We start from the raw sequence: 20,480 nt of genomic DNA on the forward strand, positions 1-20,480 counted from the left end.
TTGAAACATATACCGCATATCAAAAAATTATTCGATGAGAATGTATACAAATGCTGCTACATGTAAAATGGCATGCCTCCAAGTAGAAATGGAGAGTTTAGTTTCATAAGCAATGGTCTTGTAATTAGTTGAAAGTGTTTAATAAACGATTTTGTTAGACCATTTTGTGTATAACCATGAGCAACATATTCTGCAACAGTTATTCTAACTAACTTACAATATTCATTAAAGGCTTCAGTTGTAAATTCACCAGTATCACTAAGACGAATAGTCTTGATTGCATAATCAGGAAAATGTACTTGTAAACAAATGATTAGAGTGAGTAATCTTGCAAATGTTAAATTGTGAGTTAATAATAAGCACACATATGACCATTTAGTTAATGCATCGATTAAAATCATAAAACATTTAAATGGTCCACATAGTGGATGTATGGATCCACATATATCACCTTGAATACTTTTTAAAGATGTAGGGGATTTAGTCCCAAGTTTAGCTAGTGATGACGTTATAATTAATTTGCCTTAAGAGCATGCAACTTATGAGAATTCATGAAACTGAAAATCTTCCAGTTCTTTAATAGATGACCGCATGAATTTTTCATTTTCGTATCATTGTTGATCTAAGATGGCTCAATTGGTCATGCCAAACATTAAAATTATTAGTAAACTTTTAGTTTACTATGGTATAAATTTTAATTACTCTAATATTTGTATAGTACAATCTAGATGAATATCTATATAATGAGAACATATAAAAATATCTTCATGATAAAATTAAACTACAACATAACATCTTGTTTAAGAAATTTAATTTTTGTATATTTTAATCACCAATCACATGATCAATTCCTCTTTTAGGGTGGACAAAAAAAAAACATCATCTAGATGTGTTATATCAATTTGGTCGTAGTTTAAATCATCTTGAATAAATTTTGTTTCGATATTTTTTTTTCTTTTAGCTGTCAGTAATGCTTGATGAAGCTCAATAAGATGTTTCGACGAATGACAGGTACGTGACCAATGACCTTTCATGCCACATTAATGACAAACATTTTCTATATTCATTTTATTTTGTTCACTCTTGTCTTTTTCTTATATCTCTTCACTACTCATTCATTTTTGGTGGGTAAAGGTATTCATCCATTTCTAGTAGGTAAAAGTATACATCCATTTGGGTAAAAGTATTTATCCACGTTTGAGGAATAAATGTATTCATCCACTTTTGGGAAGTAAATGTATTTATCCATTTTTTGTAGGTAAAGATATATATTCACTTCTAGTGAGTAAAGGTATACATTTACTTCTAGTGGGTAAAATTATCCATTCATTTTTTGTATGTAAAGGTATCCTTTCATTTTTTGTGCGTAAAGGTATCTATTCACTTCTAGTGGTTAAATGTGCTTTTAAAATAATGATTAGTGTAACCACCATTATTGCAATAGCTATAACAACCTTTTCCACATCCTGCATAACCATAATTATTAAATTATATCATATTCACTTTAAGAAATGGAAAAAGTTCATGGCTTTTCATTAGTAGCTCGTTATTTTGCTCAACTACAAAATGGCATAAAATAAAAAATAAAACGTGTTTTAGATTATCCAAAATATATTATTTTTCTCCAGTTACAAACATAGATATCATACAAAGTCATTTTCATATGTTTAATTCAAAATATCTTATGCAAAATCTCATGGTATCAAAGATAGATTTACATATGTTGAGTAAAATAATAGTCGAAATTCAACACAAAAAATCATATATTGAGAAAGTCATATTCCAAAACTAGAACAAAGATATAATATATATGTATATATATATTTTCATGCTCAACTTGATTTACTAAATTTAAGAGACAAAATATAATAAATACTACATGATAGCAAAATTCACATTAAAGCCAATTTCATGGAATGAAATCACCAAAAAAAAATTAAGTTACTTACTTGATTTGTTAGAACAAAAATAAAAGACCAACCATTAAAATCCTTTTAAAATGGAAAGAAATGGAACTTTGACTTTAAGATGATGATGAAAACTAAATGATACCAAAACTTAAGAAATTAAAGAATTGTATTGATAATGTATTGTAGAATATTGAGAAAAGTATTAATAAAGTGAGAGACTTATTTATAAACTAATAACCCTATTTACATAGAATTTACAAAATAAAGATAATGTTAAGAGATTTGATTTAGATAGATTAAATATATAATTAAATATAAAAGTTTAAATTAAATTACAATATTATGTCTAGCCTATTGGGTTGTTTGACTTATCTAAACCACGTAATTTAATCTAAACTCTTAAAATATAATATAATAAATATTTACACATATATTCATAACATATACTATCTTTTCGTTTAGTACTTTTTAAGTATGTCTCTTTTATTTGGATTAAAAAAGTACGTAAAGGGTGTTATGCATTTTAACATTTTAGGAAAGTTCTGAATGGCTTGGGCAAATGCTGAGAAAGCTACCAAAATGAGACAGCTAACAAACCAGAATCCAAGAAAATTTTGAAGACCCTTAAGCTGTCATGTTGAGAAGGGCGTTACGAGAAGTCAAGAAGTGCAGAATGGAGAAAATATATTCCAAAAATAAGGAAAATTTTCATAAATAATTTAACCCTGAATAGGGATTGGGGCCACCCCTGAATCACTGAGTAGGCCTTAAAAACCCAGAAATAGGAAAAGCCTGGTCACGCTATGGTGTCATATTAAATAACCACCGGAAACATGGACAAAGCATTGCAAAAAACCAAGCCAATGAAAAAATAGGAAAAGAAAATGAAGAAAGTACCAAATATAAAATAAAAAATTCCATACTTGGAAATGTTAAATATCAATTATTTCCATATATGCCAAGAATATTCCTATTGTACACGTGTCCTACCTTTCTTGTCCCATGTGTCTATCACTCCTTTTTTTTAAACTTCCGATGTCGTCTTCTAATCTCGTGTTATGTTATATAATGCCAACAGACAGCTACAAATTGTTTGCAACGTCCAATTACCAATTCATACGAGGAAACACACTTGGAAAAAAAAAAAAGAAGAAACCTAAGTTCAAATTCTTACTATTGGCTTTCTTGGCATCTCTTCACATGCGAGCCTGCCTTCCTCCTCCTTCTTCTTATTCTTCTTCATCGTCTTGTTCTTGGTTTCTTTTGACTGTTTAGCTTTAGTTGTCATGGCTGTTAATAAGGGGCCGTTTCTGGTTTTTATATTAGCCACAGCCTTTGCCGGATTCATTGGCTGCGCTGTTTCCTATGACCGTCCTCTTGCTCGCAAGGACATTTCCATGCCTCAACCAAAAGAGCTTTCCCCCACGTCTCCTCAGCAGGTAATTATGTTGAATTTTGATGCCAATTTGATATCTTCTTTCACTTTGTTTCACTGAATTTCCGTTTTCTTCTTTGCGTATAAGTTTGTTAAGGCTTTGCATGGTGGATTACGGTAAGGCCGAGAGATTGCTCATTTTGTTGATGTGCTTGGAGAACGAAGATGAGAAAACTTGGATAATTAAACTATATATCAATCCTGCTAATTATCTCTTTTCTCTAGGTTTTTTCCTTCTTCAGTTTTTCCAATTTCGTAACGTAGGAGCGAAATTTATGGGGTGCAATGGCGTGAAAAATGTAACCTACCAATCTCATACTGAATACTTTGTATCGACTAGGCCTTTCTCCTCCGGGTTCCAACCAATTATGGTATCAGATAGCAATTATTTCGAGTTTCGGTTGACTAACCAAGCGGAGAATCCGAAGAGGATTTTTAGTCCCTGGGGACTTTAGATATCATGTTAACGAGAGAAAATAGTTTGATAATTTGATTTTCCTGTGAGGAATGTTGGAATAATGCAAGGTTGGAACTTGGAATTGAGTGGGCATAGTCCGTGGAGTTAGGTTCAGGATCCCGTTAATTGGATCATCAAATTTGCATCATTTCTCAGTTCTCATCAAACCCACCAAAACATAAAGTTCCATGTGAAATCTTAGTTGGACCATAAATTTTCAATGGTGGTTTTCTTGCTATCTTTAAATTGTTTGATAATGAAATTAAAGGGGACAACTTAGAGCTCGTTAAGTCAAAGTGGTTGGCCAGAGTCATTATAACTGGTTTTGCTATAATTTAGACTAAATTTAGATGTTTCTTGGGCCGCTGGAGTTAATGGCAGGGATGTTTTTGTTGATTAAATGACATCTTTGGATTGGATTCGCTCATTGTAAGTTGTCACTTCTCGACCTCCTCTCCATGAATATTTCATGCCATCTTCTGTCATCACTTAATATATAGACAGAGACAGCTACTAGCATGTCACAGTCACCAATTCTGTTTTGTTTTCTTTTCTTTTTGCCCCTTTTTACATATGCATCCGTTCGCACCTTCCCCCAAAATTAGGGGGAGAAAAATCCCCAAATCATTGCCCAGTTCTATTCATTGTGACAGAACTATTTTTCTAAACCAAAAAAGCAAAAAAAAAAATGACTACTTATGCGCATCAAATAATTATTAAATTTTGTTGGAGATCAAATCTTTCATATATATATATATACTTGTTTCAATTTAATTTATAGGGGAAAAAGAATCTATATACATCAATAAAATTCATATGAAGATGGGAGCATGTTCTCTTAGCTAGCCGGCTTTATTTCTGGTTTTTTTTTTCTTTTAACTTGTAGCGCCATAACACTGTATTTATTTAAATTGACACCAGGGAACTTCCTTTTGAACAGCAACTCATTTCCCTCCTCTACGTTGATTGTTATTCAACGAATTTTTTTTTAAACGAAATTTTGCTGTTGCAGGTGCATGTATCTGCAGTTGGTCCAGATGGAATGAGGATATCTTGGATTACCGAAAGCTCAGCTCCAGCAATAGTAGAGTATGGTACATCTCCAGCGGCGTATTCGGAATCTGCAACTGGAAGTACATCTTCCTATGATTACCTTGTATATAAATCTGGTGAAATTCATGATGTAGTCATTGGTCCGTTGAATCCGAACACAGTCTATTACTACCGTTTGAGCTCGGATTCAAGCCGTGAGTTCAGCCTCAAAACCCCTCCAGCTGACTTTCCAATTAAATTCGCTGTTGTAGGTATGTAACGGTTCAATACAAAGACTAAGTTTGTCAGGTATTTATATATTTATTAAAGAAACGTTGTGGGAAACAGAACCCTGAATTTATTTATCTCTACATGTATACAGGTGATCTTGGCCAGACAGGGTGGACAAACACAACTCTCGCACACATAGGACAATCAAATTACGACATGTTGCTACTGCCAGGGGACTTGGCTTACGCTGACTTTTTACAACCTCTTTGGGACTCATTTGGGCGCCTGGTGGAGCCACTGGCTAGCCAACGGCCCTGGATGGTCACACAAGGGAACCACGAAGTCGAAAAGATCCCCATCGTCCACTCCACACCCTTCACAGCCTACAATGCAAGATGGCACATGCCATTTGAGGAAAGCGGTTCCAATTCCAACTTGTATTATTCCTTCGATGTTACCGGGGTCCATGTTATCATGCTGGGCTCTTACACAGATTTTGATCCTGATTCGGATCAATTCAAGTGGCTACAAGCTGATTTGAGTAAGATTGACAGGCGAAAAACTCCATGGGTTGTGGCGATTATCCATGCGCCCTGGTACAATAGCAATAGTGCTCATCAAGGGGAGCCTGAATCAGATCTCATGAAGGAAAGCATGGAAGGATTACTTTACAATGCTGGGGTCGATATTGTTTTTGCTGGGCATGTACATGCTTATGAGCGCTTTGTAAGCCTCCTTTTCCTTTATCATCTATCATCATCTTCATTTTTTGTAGTTTTCATTAGTTGGGTGAGTACTTATTCTCTTGTTTCTTTGCCCATTTCAATGTCAAGACTCGTGTTTACAATGGAAAAGCTGATGATTGCGGTCCGGTGCATATCACAATTGGGGACGGTGGCAACCGCGAAGGTCTAGCTAGCAAGTGAGTCGCTTTCCAAAGATAAAACAGATTTTTTCTCCTAGCGCCTCCTATAAAATGTGAATGCTTGTCATTCTCAAATCCAGCTAATCGAATCTAAAATGGTCAAGGCATTGTTAAAATTTAAAATTGGTTGTTACATCTCAAATACAAATTTATGACTTTTTAATGTATGATCTGAAGCGTCATCATCAAACGAATTACACACATGAATTTTAAAATTTTATCATATATATAGACATAAGAACTCAAATCTTTTACAATAGTATTTTATTCACCTCTGACAGAATTAGACAGAAATCATCGCAATCAGAGTAAATTTGTTGCTATTGCAATCTAAAAGTTTCCATCAATCTTGTTCAGGTTTATGGATCCGACGCCTGAAATATCCATGTTCAGGGAAGCCAGCTTCGGGCACGGACAACTTGAGGTGTTGAACGCAACCCATGCAGTCTGGAAATGGCATAGGAACGACAATGATGTTTCAGTTGTTGCTGACACATTTTGGCTTAGAAGCCTCTCATCTGATCCTGCTTGTAAAGTGTAAAATATTTTAAGGATTTATTTATCCATCAATACTGAGGCTTAATTAAGGCAGATCCCGAAAAGAAAGAAAATGTGGAATTGTACGGCAATATTGTAATCAAAACACAATAATGCAGATGGAAACATGAATAGGAAATTGTTTCTATATAGTGTATTTGTTGAAAAAATTATTCTATACATTGGTTGTATTTAAAACGGGTTTATATGCTTAAATGCTTATTTAGTTATAAATAATGAAAACAACTCATTGTAATTATTTTATTAATAGGTAATTTGTCAATTATATCATACAAGTACTTTTGTAAAGTTTAAAAAATTCTAAAAATTGATAAACCTTATTATTTACTAGATAGATCTCAATTCCTAAGTTAAAAATGACCTAATATTTAAATAAAATTTCTAACTTATTTAGAAAAATTTAAATAAGTCTTTATATTTTTATTACGTTCAATCAAGCTTTTATATTTTTATTTTGAGTCAAATAAGTTTTTATATTTTATTTTAAGTCAAATAAACCCTTATGATTAATGATTGATTTAATCAAAATATCATTTGTCATTTTATACTATGTGATGTTGATGTGACATATTAACACATCATAATTGATGATAATGTGATATATTAATTTAGTATAATGACGTGATCACGTGACTTTTCTACTCCTCATGTCAATGTCATTTCAATGCTATGTTAATATAAATGACAAGTGACATTTTGACCAATGACAATTAATCAATCATTAGTCCTAAGGGTTTATTTGATCCAAAATAACAGTATAAGGACTTGATTGAATGCAATAAAAGAATAAAAACTTATTTGAATTTTTTTGAATAGTTTAGAGGTTTTTAAGGCACAATATCTAAAAAACTCTTAAAGTATTTACGAAAATTCAAAAAAAAAATTTTGTATTTAATCAATTTTTTATATTTTTATTTTGGATCATATAAGCTCATGCCATTAACTAGGGGTGGACCTACCTTCATAGTAGTGGTGTCACATGGCACCACTCATTTACACATTTACAAAAAAATTTACTTGTAAGGAATCCATTAATTTTTTTATAATTTTGTAAGGAGTGGGGTCAAAGACTCCAAGTCAAAGTAATTTATCAAAAGTAATTTACTGTATATTAACATTTAAATACTACATGAAAAGACAAAAAAAAACTTCCTTCTATATTTTAATATTTCATTAAAAAAGTCAAAACTTAAACTACTCTACTTCTCCAAAAATTCAAGTCCTACCTTTGAGACTTGTAATGACGCTTCCTCTTTTCGATTATTGGTTATGTTTTTCACTCTCTCAAAATAGCTCATTTAGGTTTTAATTGTAAGTAATTTTCAACACAAATTAAGTTTTTAAATACTTCATGTTTAAATTTTTTTGATTAATTTGATAGTTTGGATTCATAATTATAATTTAGCTAATAGAAAATAGTATTGCATATTAAATTATATCTTGAAATTATGAGTTTTTTTTTATTTTGTAGATATATTGTTTGATTTGATATTTGTATTTAATTTTATATAGTTTGTGGATACGTATATGTAGTTTTAATTAATAAATAGAAAATTGTCATATTATTAGTTGATGAACTTGATAATTTGCTATGTAAGATCATATTTAATTTAATTCTAATATTTGAGTTTATGCTAATGAGTAATAATTTTTAACAAGTTTTAATAATTTTAGACAAATAAGCTAGGGAGGATCTTTTAAAAAAATGAAAATTGTCTCATAAAACTCAAATCTTGAACAACAACAACAAAATTCTTCTAATGATGGTACTTAATAATCTTATTGAGAAAAATAATTTTTAAATATCATCTTAATAATTAGGATGAAATTAGTGATTAATGGATGAACGGTTTCCTAGTGACATATATTGAAAAAGATGTATTTGATAGTGTTTCTATTGACACTATGATGCAATGTTCTCAAAATATGAAAAATTACTGTAGACTAAAGTTGTTTTAGATATTTTTACTTTAAAGTATCAAATAAACGTATTAAATTTACATTTTCTTTAATTTAATATTAAAACTTTTAATATATGAATTTAAAATTTTTATATTTTCAATTATTATTATTATTATGATACCATTTAGAAAATTCTCTAGATCCGCTCTTGTGATTAATAGTTGCCAATTTATGTCATAAGGTGCTAATGTAACATGTAGATGTTGACATGTTATGGTTATGCTTATATGATATGATAACATAATTACGTGACATTTTCACCTTTAACATCTAGACCATGTGAGTGTAAAATTGAAAAGTGATGTTTTGACTAATGACAATTGATGTTTTGACTAATGACAATTGATGTTAGTTATAATAACTTATTTGATCTAAAATAAAAATATAAGGATTTGATTGAACGAAATAAAAAAATAATGATTTATTTGAATTTTTGCAAATAATTTAAAGACTTTTTAAAATATTTTGTCAAATATCAATTCCATTGCTACTAGCAAAACATATATTTAAGGGTAAAATACCTAACCCTCATAAGTTTTAGTAATAATTTCTTATGGGTCTATTAGTATTCAAAATGTACAATTCGTTTCAAACGTGTAAACAGCTTTAATGAGCAAACATGAAATATCTAACATACCCTTATTTTTTTCCATTTTTTTCTTTTTTTTTTCAGGTAGACTAGTAGTACTCAGTTATGCCAATCGACCACCCGACAACCAAATTTGACACTCTCTAGTTAGATCCAACCCGAGAGCACCCAATCGTGCTAAGCAATCCCAGATTTAGCACTCACGGGCCAAATCTGGCCACAGGATTGCCAGACTTGGTGCTCCTTCACACTGGATGACGCTCCTTAGTGTTGCCAGATTTGGCCACGAAAGTATTAAATTCGACATTCTCACAATTGAATTTAGTTGCGAAACGTTTGATTCGACAATCTAGTGGCCAGATCCAATCAAAAAACGCTCAATTGACACTTGCCATGCCGTCCACCATCGCTATCCGTGATGGATAAAATTTAGTTAGAGAAGGAAAGAGAATGCTTGGGTATAAAGAGAAAGAAATTGTAAAAATGAAGAAATCATATTTTATATATTAATAATTTTTAAATTTAATGAAAGGTAAAATTATCTTAAAAATATTATCATGTCGCCAAAGTAATGGAAACAATGATAGTTGACTAACTGCAGGACTTATGTGTTTAGTGCAAAACATTCTTTTGGCGTAGACTATCCATTTCGAATACTAATAGACTCACGTAAAATTATGACCAAAACTTAAGAGATCAAGGTATTTTACCTTATATTTAATGATTCAAAATTAATTAAATTTAGAGCTCAATTAAAGCGTTAAGGCCATCAATTCATTATGAATAGTCGTAATCAAATGTTAAAAGATAAGTAAATAAGGTCATATGTAGTTGTGTTTCTTTATAAGATAACAAAAAGCGTTAGCTTTTCATTTCTAAAATCAAAATGTTAAATTACTCATAAAAAATTTATATTTTAAAATTTTATTATTTTTGTATCGTTTATAAGCATGGGTGGACTTAAAAAATTTTTTGAGTAGTGTCATAGCTAAAGCGAAGTTTTCCTGGATGAGTTGTTTTTAGAGAATGAAAAACGCAATCAAGGATTGAAAAGAGGAAGCATCATTGTAGGTCTCAAGAGTAGGACTTGAATTTTGAAAAATGAGGGTAATTTAGATTTTAATTTTTTAATAAAATTTTAAATTATAGAAGAAATTTTTGTATCTTTCCATTTAGTGTTTAAATATTTACTTTTTGATTTAGGGTTTTTGACCCCGCTTTTTATAAAATTGTAAAAAAATTAATGGATTCATTAATATTATTAACTAAAAAAAACTCTAATATAAGTAATATGACCACATAAAAATTTTGGCATTTTAGTTAATGAGTGGTGTCATATGACACCACTTCTCTTCATGGAGGTCTGCCCAGGTTTATAAGTGTGGACAAAATAATATTTTTCCTTTTAAAACTACCTTGGACATTAGAAATACTAGTCCTTGGGACATCCACTGCTGACGAAATAAACACTTTTATTGTTTTAGATAAAGGAGAGAAAAGTAGGAATAACTCTACATATAGTTTAGAAATGGAGAAAAAATAAATGTGTAAGTTAAAAAGAGAGGATTTGAATTATATTTTTGAATAAAATCCACTAATATTTTTTACTTTTGAATATAATTACACATAAATTTATTAATTTTTAAAATAAGTACTACTCCTTAAATGAATATTTTTGTTGAATAGATAAATCTTGTCATTAATCAATTGTCAATATTTTTATTAATTTGATAATGTAATAATATTTTTAAAATAATTTAATTTTTTATTAATTTTAAAAATTATTACTATATAAATTATAATTTTTTTTATAAAATTTTTTTTTTCCACCAACTGCTCGTGGCACTCGCCAAGGGGCACCGATCTCACTACCTTCTTGTACTATTTTTTACTTGAAAGGGACGGGCGAATTTATATTGACCCAAGCCCAACCTGAGCCGAAAATGGGTCTGACATGGGCTCGCGGCGTTGAGTTTCAGGCCCACTAATCCGTATTTTCTTAAGCCTTTGTAAAATTACACGAAAAGTTTAAAGAAGAGGACTTTCCATTTTGGGAAGTAGAGGAAGAAAATGCAGGCCGTCCGATCTGGAATTCGAGGTCTCCGATCATCTCGAAGATTCTTGAATGTAACATCCGCTTCACCGTCGACTCAGCGACGGCGAAAGGAGCAATAATAAGCGGAGCTAGGGTATTTTCCCAATCAGCAATAGGGTATTCCCCAAATTCCTTGGAGAAACAGTCACGTCTCGAGTCCTTGATCTTCTCCGATCCATTTCTTTGATTGATGCCTCTAAGGTACTCTTCATTTTAACCTTTTTCGTTATTTCACGGTTAGCCAATAAATAGTATTTTTTTTCTTTATTATTGGCATAGAAATTGAGGCATTTTATAATGTTGCTTATCTTTATTGTTCTGAAGTTAATTATAGCAACTAGAGAGATGGAAAAAAACTCTGCTTTTTTATTTGTTGATTTAGCAAAAACATTTGAAGGTGTTAATTTGAATTTGTACTAAGTAATTATTTAAGATATTTGGTTTTATTCTTGGTATCTTTGATATCAATGTGAACATTTGAACACTAAAATGGAAGAAATTTGGTTGTTGTGCTAGTTGTCAGATGAATTCTTTAGTGAACCAATGCTATTGGGAAATCTAGGTTCATTTCTTTTTAGCTACCCTCGGTTTGAATTTGATGCATTTCTTTGTAAATTTAGTGGCAAATTTGAGGAATAAGCCTTTGGTGTTATGTTGGTGTTTTTGCCTTTCAGGCCTTGTTGGGTGTCATGCAACCTAATTGTATTTTTAGGAAAATTCAATTCTTTTGCTCCAGGCTGCATGACAACCCTTGTAATAGCGAGTTTGAAAAATGACTATGTATGCTAAGTTTCTAATATATGATTCGAGCTCTGAGCTAGCCTCTATCATCTAAAAGTAGTGAAATGGCCTCATAGTTTTAGCTATATTCTTAGTTATAACTAGAGCATGATTGCTTTTCGTTAAGTTGCCATATGTACAATGTTAGTGTTTTTTTTTTTGGGGTAAAATATACTAACCCCTTAAGTTTTAGCCATAATTCCACTTAGATCCTTTAGTATTCGAAATGGACCATCCATCCTAAAAATATCTTTCGCTGGATATGTAAATCCAGCCATTAGTCAACAGTTAATATTTCCATTAATTTGATGACATGTAATATTTCTTAGACAATTCTACCTTGAATTAATTTTCAAAATTACCAAATTATATAAACTATAATTTTTCATTTTTAATTTTTTTCTCTTCCATTCAAAAAAAAAAAATTCTCTTTACCCTATCTCATGCCGGCCGACCACCCCCCAGCCGGATTTGGTGCTCCCCCAATGGAGCACTGATCTGGTGCTCCCCAAGGGAGCCTCAATCTTGTGTTCTCCAGGGGAGCACGGCCAGATTGCGCTCCCTTGGGGAGATCCAACCAGATCCGGTATTCCACAGCTAGATCCGGCTATGGGATTGATGGGTGTAAGGCAGTGCCGCCGGCCGGCCTGAGAGAAAGGAAAATAGTAAAAAAGAGTGAAGAAAGAAGATGGGTATTTTAGACATTTCATGTTTATCCGTTAACGCTGTTTATTGGTTTGGAGAGGATTGTACATGTCGGAAACTAATTATGAGCAAAACTTAAGGGGTTAGTGTATTTTTTTTTCATTTAAGTGTAGCAGTTATTGAATCTGTTTCGCCTTCACGATCTGTTCAAGTCACTCAGCTTATAATGATAATTATAAATTAGTCTCTGCTTTCGGAGCCAGCATGGCCAAAATTTTCCCAACATGCCATCACTCCTGATAATTCTTGTATTCTTGGGAGACTCTCTAGACATATGTAAACCATGACTAGGGCAGTTGTTTTGGATCACAAACCAATCCAACACATCCTTGGGCTTCTCTGTGTTTGTCGAGGAATTAACTGTAAGCTGGACTTAGGACCTCTCTTTATGTTTCATCCAAGTAGGTTTCACAGCTTTGATCAAGTTCATCTCCAAAATCTCCCTAGCATATTGAGATTGTCGAAGGCCATCAATTGCTCTTGTATTAGGATTGAGAACGCTGATACCTTGTAAGTGAATAGTTGTTTCCAAATGCCTAAACCCATTGCAGATAAGCATCCAAAGTTGTCACTGTTCTTCAAGTTCTAGCCAATCTCTCTCTTAGGGTTGGTTATCACCCTACAAGAACTCTCTTCCTTTTTTTGACTTATAATTAGATTTTCATAGATGCAGCATTTTCCATAAAAGAATTCTCTAATCATGTATGTCCTATCATACTTATTTCTAAAGCATTTTCCAGCTATAGACTAAAAAACTCCAACTGAAAATCTGTAATGTGATATTTCCTGAGGATTTGGTCTCAACAGTTTTACCCGTTTAATGTATCTTTTATTTGTTATCTTCTAGCGTATTGCACACCCCTTTTTGCCCCTTGTTAAGGACCAAAATGGTTTAAGAACAACATTACTTTGCAGGTGAGTGCAACTACAAGTTTTAAGAACGACTTGCAACTGGTGGAAGTAATTATGGCCGTGGAAGAAGAATTCGCTGTTGAGATCCCTGACAATGATGCGCAGAAAATTGCAACTACATGTCTTCTCATGGACTTCATAGCAGCCCATCCACACGCCAAATGGGATCCCTTCCGTGGCTAGATGAAGTCCTGTTGCCAACTTTGTTCTTTCTCCTATCAAAATCCTGTACTAATTTTGCCGTGGGTAATGACAATCGAATTTGCCATGCCTCAAAAAATTGAAGTACTCTCTGTCTTTTGGAATGATAAAGATGGTTATTAATGTCAAATTTGGTTCTGCGGCTAATTATGAGGTGAACCGACTGAATAAATGTTGGTCCTTACTGTAAATGTTGTGGACAAAGCAGAAATGTGCACAGCGGCCAACCTGTCTTATGGATAAAGATCCTTTATTGTGCATCTCTAATGGAAGTATAGGCTGACAAATCCTGACCTGGGTGACCATTATCAAGTTGCCGAATGAAGTTTAATCAATATTCTGTCTTTGGATTTAAATCCTTTTTTTTTTGAATAAGATATATTCATTTACCATTGAGTTAAATGTAGTTTAGTAAAATAAATATTGAACTAAATCCGTAAGTCTAAATACTTGAAAGCCTAGTTGTAGGCTGTGTGAAGAGAGGGAAGAAATGGAGGGGTGCTTTAAATGCTGGTGGTCATGAGTCTCTAAGATTAGAATAATCAAACCCTAGAGCTCACGTGTAGAGCTAGAGATGAGTAGCCAAGCAGGGATTGGAATTATGTGAGATAATTAAATATGGCCTCAGGAAAGTACAAGTTTCAAAGGCTGTCCATGCCTTCATAGAGCCCGTCAAAAGACTTCATGGGAACCAACCATACTAGTAGTTGTAGTTATGTATCCACAGTATCACCAATTCATACAAATTGGAGACCAGCTGCCTAAAAGCCAAATAGCAGCAACAAGTCATGAATGAAACAAGCCCCGTGCCTTCACATATATCTGTTTCTCCATCCTCTTTAACCCAATATTATATGTAGCATAGTTTAATAGAATGGTAAACTTGAGATTGATTTCTTTAATTTTTATGTGTTTGACGGCGAATTTGACAAGTGTAGAGAGGATGAAGCTATAATGATGGGCGTAGAAGAAGAATTCATCCAAAAGGAGATTTGCTTTGTTGATAGGTGAAGTCTTGTCTTGCATCAAAACTTTAATAAAACATATTCTCTTTACATGATTTTATATGTAATGAAATACTTTACTTTATGTTTGATTAAAAGAATAAAAATGTTACCAAACTTTGGTCTTTGGCCTATCCAAATTGTGGGATTCATCAGTAGCTTGCAATAATTTTGCCGAGGGTAATCAACAACGTATTTTTACCATTGCCTCCTAAAATTTAAGCACTAATCTTTTGGATTCATAACGATGTTTTATTAAAGTCAAATTTCATTGCTTTTCTTGTTTCTTTACCTATCATGTCTATTTCCAGATTTTCCTCATTTCTCTTGGTTAGTTCATTTCTGCTCCTTCTCTGCATCTTCCGTGTATCTTATACATATAAAAAATAAAGTACAACAATGTAGGCTGGTCCCACAAATGCTATGGATAAATTAAGAAGCGTTATTGAAGATTGGGTTATGCCAGTTGATATTAATGCTTAGATGAAATCATCCATTTTAACATGAAGGGGTGTGCAAAAAGAGCAAAATTAACCGACTTTTGTACAGGTTAAAGCAGCAATTGGTTTGGGATTGGTCAATTGGACCAACCCTCTTTAATCCTCACTCCCAACACTATTCCGAGTAATGAAAAGGAAATGTTAAATAAAAGATTGAAAAAGAAAATTTGCAAAGGTTGAGCAATTGAAATGGATTTTGTGGGGATCCACCAAACTTGAGGAAGGGGAAAGCAGCAGAGCGGAAAACAGTACCAAAAAAGAAAAATGGCTTTTCCCTTTGCTTTTAAGATGCGAGGAATGAATGACTTTAATGGATTAGTTTAATGAAGATGCGACTCCTGATTCTGAAATGCCCACTCCTACACCTGTGTGAAGGAGAACAAGTTTTGGCTCCCACATTGGGTTGAAAATGGGTGCTTCTTAACACCAAGTGGTCCCCTAAAATCAATCACCCACTCTAAAGTTTAAATTATATGAATGAATGTATAACCCCTATGCTCACGTGTAGGGTTGGATGCACTTGCTAACCATGATAATAATTTTCATCATTAGCCATGCAGGGGGTTGGAATTATGTGAAATCATTAACTATGACCTCAGAAAAGTAGAACATTTTCAAGGACTTGCTATGTTGATGAGGTCATGCCCCATGGGTCTTGCTTAAACTAAACCATTAACTTACAAAAAAAACAGTCCTTCTTCACCTTGGCTCATTTAACTCATAACAATCGCAATTTCTAGATATGTTGTAGATTTTGATTCTTTAATATTCTTATCATGAAATATATTAAATTTTTATATTTATGAATTTTGACAAAATGGTATCCAATATTATAAAAACGGCAAGGGAAAAGAAAATCGTGCATGATGAAAAGGGAAACGAGCCATGATAAAAGATTTGTAGCTTTCACGTGTGTAGGTAAGCATTCAACACTGTCCAAACTGTAGAGTTGCAAAAACTATAGTTAGCTTAGCCTCCCCGACGGGTGAAGTAATCATCTCTCTCTCTTTCCTTTTGTGTTTTTGGGGTAAATCCAGTTGGGGGTGGAGGGAGGGGTCTCAATTGTAGATATACAGGCAATGTAGATGATGATGATGGAGAAGAGTACTCATGAAAGCCCGTTATTGTCTCTCTTTTGAGTCCTGGCCATGCAAATCTCTTAAGCACTGCCATACACATTTATGAAAACAACTCCTAACCTCCCTTTTTAAATCATGATCCCAAATCTCTTTTTATTTAGGGGGTGGGCAGCATTCCAAATTGCTGCAAAAAGTAAAATTTATTTAAGAAGGGGGAGAAGGGTTTTAAAGGATTACAAAGGGGGAAGAGACAATTATTATTGGGGGTTTGCCATCATTGGCTGTTTCAGAAGCAGACTTAAAAACTCTAGCTACACTCACACACTTTAGCCAATTTACTCTGTCTTGAACCTTTGGGCAGACCTCTTTTGTCCCCCTATGCTTATTGGTTGACTACATCATATGGTCTGAATAACAGAGTTGGCTTTCAAACCACCACATGTTGCACCACTTAAACTTGGTAGCTGCGTATGTAACCTACGTTTAATGTAGCATTAAAGCTAAAAGTGTATGTACTGGTCTAGCCTGTTGATGACAATTAACTAATTTAAGGCATAACATAAACATATACGTCCTTCTTAATTTTGCTTTTTGTTCCAACTATTTGGGTTTTAAGTTTCGTTCAATACTAATTCAATGGCAGACAAGTTAACTTGGATTAATGTTAACTAAAGATATTTATTAAGATTTATTGTAGGAAATTGAATTATATTAATCTTCTTTGCATGAAAAATCATAAATTTGACAATTTTGCAATCCATTTAATTTTTATGACATTAGAAAAGCCCTTCATGCATGGTCCACTTGAGCTAGTTGTAGCAGAGTTTAGCTTCGGAACAGGAATTTGAGATATGGCACTTGGAATTATTACCAGCCATGAGATGTAAAATTTTAAATTCAGAGCCCACATGAAGTTGGAAGTTAATTTTGGACACACAGTACTTTCAGCATAGTCTGCCAAGAAAGATTTTTGGCACGGATTGACCCCCAAAATAATTCATTCCACTCCATTGTCGATGAACATGTAACAAAATGAGACAAACCACTAAAATCTCAAAAAGATTCACTTGCTTTTTTTTCATTAAAATAATGAATGAAATAAAACGTATTTGTATTAAATCAAATTTTCAAACGAAAATCTCTTCATATTTGGTGACTTATATATTACATTACTTGATAAGAAATAGTGTTATATATGACTGAAACTTATTAACTTGGCAGAGTTTGCAGTCTCTTTGCTTGGTTACTCATGGGTTGAGGATATGTTACCAAGACAAGTGAAATTGAAAGCCAGTCGAGCTAGTCATCTTCAGGGGCAACGATCATAATACAAATGCACTAAAGGTTGCATTAAGAAAGATGTATACAGAAAATAACACAAACACAGAGAGAGAAAAGAAAGCAAGAAAGAGTTAAAAGAGCGCATGCACATGGCAATTTTACCAAAGAAGAAATTAGGCCTAATTAACCACGTGCCATCCACAGTGTATATATATATATATAAGAAAATCAATTTGTTTTAATCTTTGTTTATTGTAGAGGATGGACCATTGGCTATTGGCCATGCAGACAAAGCTAGGCTGCAGGTTCCTCCTTTGTCCCGTTCAAAGAAACACTGCCAAATGTTGTTCCGATCGAGCAATGTGTCTGTCAAGCTCAACCTTTTTGCACTCTGGAAACCTCAGACTCAAAGCTAAGAGCAAATTTCCCTAATTCTTTTTCTTTACTCCATTAGTCTCCTTTCACTTTCTATCTGTTTTCCTACTAATATTTTCCTTTTCTAAGCATTGCATGAGTCAGCATATAAAGGAAGTAAGTCACTTCTTTCTAACTCTCCTTGTTTTTGTTTTTGTTTTTTTGACAAAAAATTTCCATAGAGAGATAATGGAACAGAGTAGCAGGCAGGGGCACATAACAAACCTTTCCTAATTGTACATGTCTGCGTATATTATAAACACAATACCAGTCTATTACCCCTACATGATGCAATTTAAACTAAATCATCCTCCATAATTATGTGAAAAAGTCACAAGAAAATGAGGTAAAAAGAAATTATACAAACATCTAAACTATTTTTTGGTATTTGTTCTCGCTATTTGGTGCATATATGATATAAGTTTTAGGGCGATAATTACTGATTCATGCTTGTTTGCATTTCTCTTTTCTTCTACACTCAAAAACTTAGAGAATAGATAAGTTTTTCGATTTTTCATATTGTAGCAATCTGTATTGTACTTCATAAAGACTAATTTAAAATTAACTTCAATGGAAAATTATGTATATATATTATTCAAAAATTAAATGAAGAATATTTATTAAAAAATTGATCAATTCAATCAATTTTTAATTATCTCCCCGTTGAAAAGATCATGGAGAGGAAATTTTTTCATGCAAGAAAGCAATTTAGTAGTGTAAATCTAGTTTCTTCCCCTTTTCCTACAAATCAAACAGTTAAATCAATTAAAACAGTAATTATTAAAATTATAATTATCATTATTACGTGTTATTATTAAGCGCAAACTAAGATTCCATCAGTTGTGAAACGTCGTCCAAGTAAAGATTTCCAACTTTATCAAGGATGGAAAACAGCCGTTAAGGGTAAAGGTGTAATTAAAGCAGCAATCAGCCCATGGAATAGAAAGCCACAATAATTACAATTGAGGCAAGCAAAGCTCAAATTGAGCCTCAAAACGAACGAGCTCCACGAGGGTTGAAGGAAATGAATTGACGGTTTTACCCATAGACCCATCCAAAAACGCTATCTGTCAACCATGATGTTTCACGTTAAGGCACTCATAACCCATGAGGGGTTGAGGCTGGCCCAACCCCTTCTTTCCCTTCCTTTTTTTTTTTTTTTTTCTTCATTCATTATTTCAAAGCTCACCTTAAATATGGGCATAAAAATATGCTTAACTTATGATTAGAATAACGTAAAACAAAACATCATCAATTGTGTAAAACAGTGCAAAGCTGTAGGGGTAATTCCGTCACTTGGTTCCACAGGAAAGCCCATTGGTTTGGCCAACCAAAATCCCCCATTTTAGTATATGGTGGGAAAAGAAAACACACAAGATATAAAAAAGAAACATATAAATTTTCTTTTTTTCCTAAGTTTAGAAAATGATGAAATCTTTTAAATTCAAGGTTACTAATGCTTTATTTAATTATAGTTGACAAGGGTATGTAAATGATTACATATTGTGATTCTAAATAGCGAGAAATGGAAAATATTGGTAACCTTGAAATTGAAAAGTTAGTGATGAGTATATTTATATGAGATTTGGGTTCTAAATCTGCCCCTATAGGTAGACATAATATTGGAAGTGACCCTATTTTGTAGATATAATTGTTGACAACAGTGACATGCGTAGAGAATAGAAGACTTTAGGCAGTGGGATGCACAAAACCCGCTATTTTCAACCAAAGAAATAAAGATTACGGCCAAAAATGATTGTCACTAACAGTTACCAAACCAAGGAGTGAAATTAGGAAAGAAATGATAAAAACAAAAAAACAAGGGATCAAAAATAAATATGTGAAACGGAAAGTAAAACAAAAGAGAACCGAAGAAGAAGAAGAAGAAGGGAAAGGAAGGAAGAGAAGAAGAGGCAAGGGGAAGGCGGAAGGGGAAAGGGGTGTGGGGTGGTGATGATGGTTCGAACCAATCCAAACCATCATTGCGAATCTTGGGACGGCCTAGCCCACCATCATTTAGAAGCCCCCTAGCCGGAAAACCCATAATTGTCCCTCTAAATCATCAACCATAATGCCGATTTCTTGACGAAAATACCCTTTCACTCTTCGCCAAACCAAATAAGTTTCCCCTCCCCATCATCATTCACATGACGCCATATCCCTTCCTCAACCATCATCATACAAAAACCAAAACATTAAATCCTCGCCCCTAACGGCCGCCTTCTTGCTTACACATGCATGATTGTTGTGTCAGACGAGAGAGTCATGTCCCCTTCCCACACCATAAGCTTTTCTCTCTTTTTCTTTCTTTCTTTTTTTTTTTTGGGGGGGGTTGGGGGGTGGGGTGTGGGGGGTGTGGGTGGCTCTTCTTTCTGGTCTGTCTCTCTCCCTATAACCTTTTTGCTCTATA

At 33.2% G+C, this 20,480-nt stretch overlaps 1 protein-coding gene across 1 annotated transcript; it reads left to right on the plus strand.

Moving 5' to 3' along the window:
• The first annotated feature begins 2,995 nt into the window (after positions 1-2,995).
• PAP20 (Purple acid phosphatases superfamily protein) lies at positions 2,996-6,767 on the plus strand. Its single transcript, XM_021433635.2, has 5 exons — positions 2,996-3,349; positions 4,815-5,106; positions 5,217-5,791; positions 5,899-5,987; positions 6,348-6,767. The coding sequence occupies exons 1-5, from the start codon at positions 3,197-3,199 to the stop codon at positions 6,529-6,531; spliced, it is 1,293 nt and encodes a 430-aa protein (XP_021289310.1). The 5' UTR covers positions 2,996-3,196; the 3' UTR covers positions 6,532-6,767.
• Positions 6,768-20,480: the final 13,713 nt, after the last annotated feature.

This window comes from Theobroma umbraticum, unplaced genomic scaffold (genome assembly GCF_002168275.2).
Source record: "Theobroma umbraticum cultivar Fairchild unplaced genomic scaffold, ASM216827v3 scaffold_86.0, whole genome shotgun sequence".
NCBI classification, from domain to species: domain Eukaryota; kingdom Viridiplantae; phylum Streptophyta; class Magnoliopsida; order Malvales; family Malvaceae; genus Theobroma; species Theobroma umbraticum.